Source organism: Oryctolagus cuniculus, chromosome 8 (genome assembly GCF_051225735.1).
Source record: "Oryctolagus cuniculus isolate XC-2025 breed Fujian yellow rabbit chromosome 8, ASM5122573v1, whole genome shotgun sequence".
Taxonomy (NCBI): domain Eukaryota; kingdom Metazoa; phylum Chordata; class Mammalia; order Lagomorpha; family Leporidae; genus Oryctolagus; species Oryctolagus cuniculus.
Window position 1 is genome coordinate 93,017,312 of NC_142874.1, and position 12,283 is coordinate 93,029,594.

General features: G+C 37.9%; 1 protein-coding gene across 2 annotated transcripts in view; it reads right to left on the bottom strand.

Moving 5' to 3' along the window:
- BANK1 (B cell scaffold protein with ankyrin repeats 1) overlaps window positions 1-12,283 on the bottom strand; it is a 352,635-nt gene that overhangs the window by 307,847 nt on the left and 32,505 nt on the right. For both annotated transcript variants that reach the window (XM_017347389.4, XM_008267565.5), the window contains exon 2: window positions 2,165-2,563. In XM_017347389.4, coding sequence (XP_017202878.4) covers window positions 2,165-2,563 — 399 coding nt within the window. The remainder of the gene's footprint in view (window positions 1-2,164; window positions 2,564-12,283) is intronic.

A 12,283-nucleotide genomic window follows, 5' to 3' on the forward strand; every position in this document is an offset into this window, starting at 1 on the left:
CTAAAAAACATACTGCCATAAAGGATGTCAAACGTCATAACCAAACATTCCAGCATGGATTTCCAAACGTAATGAAGAGCAATCATGTTTTCGAAGCAACTGTAAAATGCAGAAATGCAAGGTGGAAGGGAGAAGTGAGCCAAACAAGAACAAGAGTGGAATTGTCAGCTCAAGTGCTCAACCAGAAAAGTGTCATGTAAAAAAGTGTAATGGAAAAAAGCAAAACTAGTATAAGAATGAAAGAGTAATTACAAGTAATACAGAGGAAGAGAAACCACTAAAAATATGAGAAACTAGCTTGGGCTGAAGTGAAAAATACAAACTAAGTAAGTTAGCTGTTAATAGACTCAAAAGAGATTAGAGAGAAATGGTGCAATGCATCACAGACAAAAGAAACACAAAATACATATAAAAGAAATCTCCGAAACATAAAGTCATATTATTAGGATAGAGAAAATATTTGGATTTAAGACTGAAATTTTTTAACGAAATTAAAGAAAACTTAAATCTATATTTTGGGGAAAATATTAAAAAACAACATGTCTCTGGGCAAAATAATCCAGACGAAAATTGACCTCTCACCCTCTTTCTCTTGCTCTCTCTAGTTCTGTAACAAATAATTTTTTGAAGTACTGAATTTGAAGAAATGCAATACTAGTATATAAGAAGAGATTTATTTTAAAAGAGAGTTGCTTTCCCATAAATGAAGATTGAGGGATATTAACTCCTTCAAGTGTAGTGAGAGGAATTTCCAGCAAATTATTTGGAATTGGTATGTTTCCCTGGATTTATTTATTTAAAGTTTTTATTTATTTAATTTCATTTAATTGAGAGTCAGAGAGCCAGGGGGTTAGGAAGAAAGGGGAAGGCACATGTGAGTGTGGAGGAGGAGCCAGAGGGAGGGAAGTAGGGATGGAGGGAGAGGGAGAAAGATATTTTCCATCTGCTTATTTATTTCCATCTGCTTATTTATTTATTTTTGAGTAGAAGCCAGGACCAGGTCAGGTTGAAGCCAGGAACTCCCTATGGTTCTCCCACATCGGTGGCAGGGACTCAAGCACTTGTTCTAAAGCTTCCATGGATGCATCAGCAGGAAGCCAGGTTGGAAACAGAAGATCTGGGACTCAAAACAGCACTCGGATGTGGGATAAAGGGCACAAAATGTACCAGCTTTGCTGGTTGCACCAGAATACCTGCCCTAACCATCACTTGTGCTTGGCTCATGTACAGAAACAACTAAAGACAAGTAACTATGAATGTGTTGCTGCTCTGAGAGCAGGACGGTGGTTGCTATGCTGGGAATGGTTTGGATGACCAGAGTGCATCAGGACAAAAGATGTGAGAATTCCCATCCAGGAGCTATGTTAGGGTGATTTTCACCATGAGAAAGCCATAGGACAAAACAATGTATAGGTTGAACAACCATAATCAAAGGGATCACTCCTCTCACCAAGGAACTGCAGAACTCAGACACATGCTCCAAGAAATTGAGCTAATTTTTAATAATTAACATGGTCTATATAAATAATTGTGCCATCTCTTTCCTAGCTCAAGACAGAGATGAAGGCAAAGTACAGGCTGAGAAAACCAGGCAAGGGCTGACCACAACACTCCCTGCATATATACAAAATAGAAGTGCATTGGAGAGAAGTTTCAACAATTGTACATGTCGGAGTTTTGATTAGTATATGGGACCCTTGCGTTCTGATTTTTTGCATAATGATTATATGCTTAAAATTAAAGTTGTTATTTAAAATGAATAAAAATGACAGTATTTCATACCCTAATAATAAATATCATACAGTTATCAGCACAACTGATACTCTATAATTGTAACTTTGAACTCCTGCTGACTGGTAATAATTATAGGGTAGAATCTCAAGCCTCAGTTAAATAAGAATCCAGCTTCCAGTATCAACCTGGATATTGGGAAAGTATACCATACTTGTTCCACCATGGTCTCAGTCTTCCCAAAGAAATACCTTTATAAACCATTTTCAGAACAAGTGAGACGCCTTGACTGGCATCAAGCTAAAATGTAAGAACCCTAATGCATTTTGTGAAAAGTACAACATACTGTTAAATCGAATTGGCTTTTATTTCTTTCTTTTATCCTAATATCAAATTTTCATTGCTTTAAAAAAGAGAAAACGTGCAACACTACCTCTGAATAGGACACTCTCGATCACAGAGATGTAGTCTTCAGGCTCCTGTGCAGTTGAGACCTCCCATTTGCTTCCAGAGATATTTAATAATTTATAGAGCTGATCTGAAGTCTTCACTCCACAAAGCAGAGTCACTACACTTTCAGGAGAATGAAGTACCTTTTCCAGAAACTGACATTTCTTTGGGGTTAGGTCTTTAAGCAGGCTGTTTGATAATATCAAAAGTTTACATTTGTAAGAATTTAAGCTCATTAATTCCAAATGCCAGAGGGAGAAACTCTCCAAACGATATAAGAGGATTGCTTCCGTTTTCACAACATGCGAGAAAACTTCCCTCAAGTACAGAGCCCATTCCTCTGCATCTTCCTCATACAGGATTATGATGTCTTTTGTATTTCCTAGAAAAAAAAAGAAAACAATCTATTAATTTTCTTATATTTGAAGTGCTAACAGTAGATTATATTGTTGTGAAGTCGTTAATATACCCTTTAAGCAGTATATAAATTCCCCGGCAGCCACTCCTGCACCTACGCAGCCAGCTAAAGGCACAAAGTGACATTTTGGCTGGGTAAGTTGAGAGGCACCTGCTGTGGCCCCTGCCACTGGCAGCTTTCTGAGGAAGAATTCCAGATTTCCCACCAGCTTTGAGGGAAGCCTGGGGAAGTGGCAGGGATCTGGGTAACTAGTTTGCTCTATGAAGGGAGGCTACATTGCCTTCCTCCCATCCACCCCATCAAAGTACCAGCCTCAGTTTGCTGTGGTGGAGTTACAGCTGAACTCTGTCCTGACTGGAGCATAGCAGGTAGTCCTGCTGATACCAGGATCCGCTGGGACCAGGTCTGAGCAGCTTGCAGGATGGAAAGCAGACTCCCGTGACTATGGGAGTTATTGTCATAGGCCACAAATTTGAAAAGGCCGTGGGTCGCAGCTAGGTTACTGTGCATCCACCCAGACTGATTAGAGAGACTTGCAAAGGGGTAGGGGACATATTGTGGAATGGGACTCTGCTCTGGACAACACATGTGCCTGGATGGGTTAGGGGCATTGCCACCATGATCTCACTTTAGGCTCTGAATCAGTTGCTTCACATTGGCACAGAGAAGGACTGGGAATGTGAACATACTAGCTTGCTCCAACATCCCCTCCCACCACTGACTGTAGCTAGAAGTACTCCACCATGTGGATCTTGGGTCCCCTTTGCAGTCTTGACCCACCCACTAATTGTGGATTGAGCTCCATGGCCCCAAGAAGCACACACCTTGGAACTCAACTGTAAGCCTTAAGAAACCAACATTCATTCAAAAAAAAAAAAAAATCAAAAGACAATCTGGGGCCAGTGTTCTGCCATAACGGGTCAAGCCACTGCCCACGATGCTGGAATCCATATGGGCACCTGTTCAAGTCCTGGATGTTCCACTTCTTATCCATCTCCCTGCAAATATGCCTGGGAAAGCACATGTGGGAGACCTGGATGAGGCTCCTGGCTCCAGCCTGGCCAAGCCCTGGATATTGTAGCCATTTGAGTAGTTAACCAGCAAATGGAGGAGCTTGATCTCTCCCTAACTGCTTTTCAAATAAATAAAAACAAAGCTTTAAAATAAATCTTCCAAAGGAGATAATAACAAGAGATCTCCAAAATGTGAGAAAATCAATGTAGAAACACATGAAACTTGAACAAGGAAGGCAATAGGACTTTCCAGATGGACACAGTAATACATTAAGATTGGACTGTAAAGAAGGGATATTGTTGAAACACCTGAAAAAGAATTTGAAAGAATGACTGTAAGGTTACACAAAATCACAGAGAAATATTTAAAGGAAATAATAAAATCAGTAAATGACATGGACAAGAAATTCTGCAAAGATCAGAAATATTAAAGATGAAGCAAAAAACATAGTGGAAAGCTTTAATAGAAGACTTGGTGAGTCCAAAGTAAGAAGTTCTACAGTGGCCGGCGCCGCTAATCCTCCGCCTGTAGCACCAGCACCCCAGGTTCTAGTCCCGGTTGGGGCGCCGGTTCTGTCCCGGTTGCTCCTCTTCCAGTCCACCTCTCTGCTGTGACCCGGGAAGGCAGTGGAGGATGGCCCAAGTGCTTGGGCCCTGCACCTGCATGGGAGACCAGGAGGAAGCACTTGGCTCCTGGCTTCGGATCGGCGCAGCACGCCAGCCATAGTGGCCATGAACCAAAGGAAGGAAGACATTTCTTTCTGTCTCTCTCTCTCACTGTCTAACTCTGCCTATCAAAAAAAGAAAAAAAAAAAGATGTACAAGACGGGTCTTTTCGAATATCTGTCAGACAAAAAAAAAAAAAAAAAAGAAGAGGATGAGAGAGAGGGAGAGGGGAGGGGAGGGGAATGGTGAGGACGAAGAGGAGGTGGAGAAGGAAGAAAAATAAGAAATTAGACCATAACAGTGTTTGGGATCTATGGCATACCATCAAATTATCAAATATATAAGTTGCATATGAATTCCTAAAGATATGGGAAAAAATGACTTAGAAAACCTATCCAGTAAAATAATAGCAAAAATATTCCCTTCTTCGGAATGATATGGATATCCAATTACAGGAAGTACATAGAACCCAAAATAGGCTTCATCAGAAAAGATCCTACCCACAGCAAATTATGTTCAAAGTTTCAAAAGTAAAACAGAGAGAATATTCTAAAATTCGCGAAACAGAAATGCCAGATCACCTCTAAATGAATCCAATGAGATTGGTAATTTCTCAACATAAATCATACAGGGCAGGCAAGAATGAAGAAATACAGTACAAGTACTAATCGAAGAAAAAAAGTACCAGACCAGAATACTTTACCCAACAAAAGTTCTCATGCATAAGTGAAGGTGATAAGCAAGAATTGAAATAATCTTCATCACCCAGTCTTACAAAAGATATTTAAAGATGTACTACACAAAAACATAGTAGATAACCAGCATCATCAAAGAACGTGAGGGCAAAAGACCTCCAGTAAAAGAGCAAAGGAGATTCAAAACAAACAATAGGAATATTCAAAGAAAAATGGCAGGATCCAGTCATTATTTGTCAATATTAACCTGGAATGCAATGGAGTAAACTCTCCAATTAAAAGATATAGACTGGCTGAATGTATAATAATAGAAGATCCATTTATATGCTGCCTAAAGAAACACACTTCACCAAAGATGCAGACACTGAAAATGAAAGAATGGAAAAGATATTCTATACAAATGGAAATCAAAAGCAAGCAGGTGTAGGTGTATTCATATTAGACAATATAGACTTTAAGACAAAAATGGTTAAAAGAGCCAAAGAAGGTCATCATGTACTGACTGAGGAATCAATTAAACAAGAAGATGTAACTATAGTAAATGCATGTGCACCCAATGCTAGGGCACCCAGTTTTATAACACACATATTAATGGATATAAATGGAGACATAAGCCCCAGTACAATAATAATGGGGGACTTTAATACTCCACTTTCATCAATGGACAGATCAAGCAAACAAATCAATAAATAACAGAGCTAATCTATGCTACAGAACAAGTGGACTTAGTTGATAACTACAGCACATTCCATCTCATAGTTGCCAAATACATATTCTTTACATCAGTGCATGGAACATTCTTTAAAGATAGACCATACACTAGGACGTAAAGCAAGTCTCAACAAATTTTAAAAAATGAAATCATAACGTATCTTTTCTGACTACAATGGAATGATCCCGGAAATTAACAAAAGAAACTCTAATACAAGCACATGGAGACTGAGTAACATGATCTTGAATAACAATGGGTCATTGAAGAACCAAAAAATACCTGGAGTGAATGAAAATGAAAACGCAACATATCAAAGCTTATGGCATATAACATCAGTGTTAAGGGGAATGTTTATAGTAATAAGTGCCTATATCAAGAAATCGGAATGGTATCACTCAAATGACATAACAATGCATCTAAAGGGCCTAGAAAAATAAGTGCAAGCCATACCCAAAGATCAGTAAAAGGGAAAAAATAATAAAAATTAAAGAAATTAACAAAATAGAAAATCTTTCAAAAAGATAAACAAAATGGATAAAGAATTAGCCAAACTGACCAAAAAAATAAGGAAAAGACCCAATTTAATAAAATCAGAGATAAAAAGGTAGTATTACAACTGATACTATGGAACTACAAAGAATCATTAGTAATTGGTACAAATTGTTATATGTCAATGAACTGGAGAATCCAGAAGAAATGGATATACTCTAGAAACACAACTTATCAAAATTGAGACGGAAAGACATAAAAAACCTAAAAAATCCAATGACCAAGACTGAGATTGAGATCAGTAATAAAGAGCCTCTCAACAAAGAAAAACCCAGGACTGAATTCTACCAAACTTTCAAGGAAGAACTAATCCCAATTCTTCTTAAACTATTCAAAACAACAGAAAGAGAATGAATCTTTCAAACTTTTTTCTATGACGTCACAATTATCTCAATTCCAAAAACAGAGAAATATACAACAAAAAAAGAGTAGAGAACCATAGACCAATATCTCTGATGAACAGACATAGAAATTGTCGAGAAAATACTAGTAAATTGAATCTGATAATACATCAAAAAGATCACCTACCCAGACCAAATAGGATTTATCCTAGAGATACAGGGATCACAAAACAAGGTACATCACATCAACAAAATGAGTGATAAAATCCATATGATTATTTCAATATGTAGAGAAAGCATCTGACAAAATACAATTTCCTTTCATGATTAAAAAAAAATCTTTAAAATGTGGGTATATAAGAAACCTATCTGAACTGAATTAAGGCAATATATGACAAAACCACAACCAGCATCACACTGAATGGGTAAAATACAAAAGCATTTCCACCAAGATCTGCAACTAGACAAGGATGTCTACTTTCAGAAATGCTATTCAATATAGTTCTGGAAGTCTTAGCCAGAGTCATCAGGCAAGAAAAGTAAATTTAGGGGATACAAATTGGAAAAGAGGAAGTAAAATTATCCCTGTTTGTAGATAGCATGATCCTTTAGATGGGGGAACCAAACAGATACCACTAAGAGACTATTAGAGGGGCTGGTGCTGTGGCATAGCTGGTAAAGCCACAGCCTGCAGTGCCGATTCCCATATGGGCACCGGTTCAAGTACCGGCTGCTCCATTTCCCATCTAGCTCTCTGCTATGGCCCAGGAAAGCGATGGAAGATGGCCCAAGACATTGGGCCCCTGCACCCATGAGGGTAATCGAAAGGAGGCTCCTGGTTCTTGGCTTTGGATCGGCACAGCCCCAACCATTGCAGCCAATTGGGGGGTGAACCAGAGGATGGAAGACCTCTCTCTCTGCCTCTCCTTCTCTGTGTAACTCTGACTTTCAAGTAAATAAATCTTTAAAATAGAGAGAAAGAGAGAGACTATTAGAATTTAGAATTCAGCATAGTTGCTGAATATAAAAATCAACACATAAAAATCAATAGCATCCTTATCCACCAACAATGTTCTGCCTGAGAAAGAACTTATAAGAACAGTCCATTCGTATTAGCTACAAAAAATGTAAATACTCTGGGATAAATTAAACCAAGAGTGTGATATTTACAATGAAAATTACAAAGTATTAATGAAAGAAATAAAACACAGAAGAATGGAAAAAATGTTCCATGTTCATGGATTGGTACAGTTAATATCATCAAAATGTTCAAATTACCCAAAGCAAGATTCAATGCGATCTCAACCAAAATACCAAGGACATTCTTCACACATCTAGAAAAACTTCATAAGGAAACACAAAAGATCATTAATAGCTAAAGAAATCTTAAGCAAAAAACACAAATCCAGAGGTATCACAATATCAGATTTCAAGATATGCTACTAGGCTATTATAATAAAAAGGCTGATACTGGCAAAAAAAAAAAAAAACAGACATGTAGATCAACAGAACAAAACAGAAAAATTATATTAATCCACTTGTCTACAAAACTAATCCACATGTCTACAACCAACTAATCCTTGACAAATGTGCTAGAATAACTCCTTGTACAAAGGACAGTCTCCTCAACAAGTAGTGTTGGGAAAATGGATCTCCACATGCAGAAGTTTTAGATAAGACCCCTACTTTACAACCTAAACAAAAATCCACTCACAGTGGATAAGGAATCTAACCTGAAGACTTGAAACCATCAAATTACTAGAGGAAAACTTAGGGGAAATGCTGCAGAATAGTGGCATAGGCAAAGACTTCTTGGATAAGACCCCAGAAGCCTAGGCATAAAAGCAAAAATAGACCAATCTGGCTAAGACGATTCTACACAGCATAGGAAACAAAGTAAAAAGGTAACAAAAAGAATATTAGAAATATTTGAAAACTATGCATCCAATAAAGTATTAATATCCAGGATGTATAAGGATTTCAGGAAACTCAACATAATAAACAATCTGAAATAAGTAAGAAAAGAATTTGAATAGCCATTTTTCAAGACTGAAGACAAATGGCCAATGACATATAAAAAAATGATCAGGGTCACTAGCCATTGGGAAATGCAAACAAATACCAAAGCAAAGTATCATTTCACCTCAGTAAGAATGGCTATTATCCAAAAATTTTAAAAAATAAAAAATGCTGGTGCCGGCACCCTGGCCTGAAGCGCCGGCAATCCATATAGGTGCCGGTTCGAGACCCTGCTGCTCCACTTCCGATCCAGCTCTCTGCTATGGCCTGGGAAAGCAGTGCAAAATGGCCCAAGTACATGAGCCCCTGCACCTGCGTGGGAGACCCAGAAGAAGCTCCTGGCTCCTGGCTTCGGATCAGCACAGCTCCAGCCTTTGCGGTCATCTGGGGAGTGAACCAGTGGATGGAAGACCTCTCTCTCTCTCTCCCTCTGCCTCTCCTTCTCTGTGTAACTCCAACTTTCAAATAATAAATAAATATTTTTAAAAAATAACAAATGCTGGCAAGGATGTAGACAACTAATTGAGCACCAAAAAGGAAACCTGTTAAAGTGAAATGAACACTAGGAGAAACGGTGATTTGACCAGCCCTCACCCTGACTGTTGATGAGCAACTTGATATGTTATCCCTCTTAGTATTTTTTTTTGTTTGTTCTACTTAATACTTTTGGTTGAATAATGTAATCAATACACAATTCTTCTTAAGTGCTGAAACTTAACTGAAAAGTGATCGCTGTTAAATGTAAGAGTGGGAATAAGAGAGGTAAGAGATGTGCAATTCGGGACATGCTCAAGCTGACTTACCTCAAATGGTAGAGTTAGAAACATACCAGGGGATTCCAATTCAATCCCATCAAGGTGGCATGTACCAATGCCATCTCACTAGTCCCAGTGATCAATTTCTGTTCACAATTGATCATAATGATAGGACTAAGAACCAAAGGGATCACAGAAACAAGACTAGTGTCTACAAATACTAGCTGATAGAATAAAAAAGGGAGAGAACGATCCAACATGGGAAGTGAGATACACAGCAGACCCATAGAATGGCAGATGTCCTAAACAGCACTCTGGCCTCAGAATCAGCCCTTAAGGCATGCGGATCTGGCTGAAAAGCCCATGAGACTATTTCAGGCATGGAAAGCCAAGACACTCTGGGGGAAAAAAAAAAAACTAAATGAAAGATCTCTGCGAGTGAGATCCCAGTGGAAAGAATGGGTCATCAAAGAAGGAGGTACCTTTCTCTGAAGGGAGGAGAGAACTTCCACTTTGACCATGGCCTTGTCTCAATATGATCAGAGTCAGTGAACTCAGGGGGCTTCCATAGCCTTGGCAGCTCATGACAAGAGCCTAGGGTGATTACTGAGGCCATAAACAAGAGTGTCAATTTGTTAAGTCAACAACAGGAGTCACTGTGCACTTACTCCTCATGTAGGATCTTTGTCCTTAGTGTGCTGTACATTGAGATTTAATGCTATAACTAGTACTCAAACAGTATTTTTCACTTTATGTTTCTGTGTGAGAGCAAACTGTTGAAATCTTTACTTAATGTATGCTAAACTGATCTTCTGTATATAAAGAGAATTGAAAATGAATCTTGATGTGAATGGAAGGGGAGAGGGAGTGGGAAAGGGGAGGGTTGCAGGTGGGAGGGACGTTATGGGGGGAAGGCATTGTAATCCATAAGCTGTACTTTGGAAATTTATATTCATTAAATAAAAGTTTGAAAGCAAAAAATAAATAAATAAATAAAAATAAAAAATAAAATGTTTAAATAAAAATTAGTCAATATTAAGCAGCCTAAGAGTTAATTGTAAGTATGCAAACTATGTTCAAACTTACTGGGAGTAATTTTTCTTGTCAAGTGAAATAAAGTAACAGAACATATTTCAATAGTACAGCTATCAAAGAAGAATTTCTAGGACTTACTTCTTGGCTCTAAAATGCAATCAATGTAATTATATAAGAAGCTATGATACCTATCATGATTACTCCCATGTTGTGTGGTTGGTATCACAAGAAACAGACAATAACATGAACTCTATTCTGGAGAATATCATACGTCTTTCTAAATCCCAAGGAAATTTTACAGGTTGGATTTCTTGATAGTCTATGGCGAGTTTTACTTAGGGTGAAAATTGAGCCTTCCTGTTAAATTTATGTTTCTTATACTTTGTCAATAACCTCCTTAGGCCAACTTTCAAAAATCTGAATATTAGCATTAATATCATTATTTTCTTCTCTAAAGATGAAATTACGTCAGTTTAATCCCATATTTTCCTATAATTTGTAACTGAGACTTTGCATATCACTAAATATGTTGTTAAACACGTAACATATTACCTCATTAAACTCTCATGGAACTATGTGGAGCAGGGCTTATGTTTTCTAATGATTATACTGAGTCTCAGATATGTTAATAATCTGTCAGAACCACAATGATGAACATTGATTATTACAGTCGGCTTCATTCTTTTCATATGAAACCAAATTATTAAGTTATTTTAATAGTCATGATTTTTTCCCATGTTTTATAAAACAGAAGCTTGTACTTGCATAATATCTAGGTGAGGACCCAACAGTAGTTCCCTGTGAATTGTCAAGGTGTTGGCTGGCAATGCATTTTTTATATACTTGAATTTAATTGAGTCTAAATCATGATGTACCCCATTTGAAGAGGGTTACTGCCATTCAGATTGGCTATCTTATGTAGGTTGTGAAATGATGAACCTGAAACAGAAATATTCATTCCTAGAAGACTTCATCATTATAAAGAGACATTACCATTGAAGATAACAACTAAGGTCTTCAAATACATTATTTACTTATTGTCTTTAAAGATTTATTTATCTGTTTGAAAAACTTACTATTTTATTCCTTTTAGTATTTTTTGTTCTACTTAATACCATTGGTTGAACTCTTTAATTAGCACACAAGTATTCTTAGGTGTTTAAATTTAACTGAAAGTGATCTCTGTTAAATATAAGAGTGGGAATAGAGAGGGAGCAGATGTACAGTTCGGCACATGCTCAATTGGACTTACCCCTAATGGTAGAGCTAGAAACATGCCAGAGGATTCCAATTCAACCCCATCAAGGTGGCATGTACCAATGCCATCTCACTAGGCAAAGTGATCAGTTTCAGTTCATAATTGATCATAATGATAGGATTAAGAGTCAAAGGGATCACATAAACAAGACTAGTGTCTGCTAATACTGATAGAATTAAGAAGGAGAGAACAATCCAACATGGGAAGCGGGATATACAGCAGACTCACATAATGGCAGATGTCCTAAACAGAACTCTAGCTTCAGTATCAGCCCTTAAGGCATTCATATCTGGCTGAAGAGCCTATGAGGGTTTCACAGACATGGAAAGCCAAGACATTGTGGCAAAAAAATTGACCTAAATGAAAGGTCTCTGTGAGTGAGATACCAGCAGAGGGAATGGGCCATCAAAGGAGGTATCTTTCTCTGAAGGGAGGAGAGAACTTCCACTTTGACTATGACCTTGTCTAAATATGATCAGAGTCGGCGAACTCAAAAGGCCTCCATAGCCTTGGCAACTCATGACAAGAGCCTAGGGAGATTACTGATGCCATAAACAAGAGTGTCAATTGTTAAATCAACAATGGGAGTCACTGTGCACCTACTCCCCATGTAGGACCTCTGTCCTTAATGCGTTGTACTA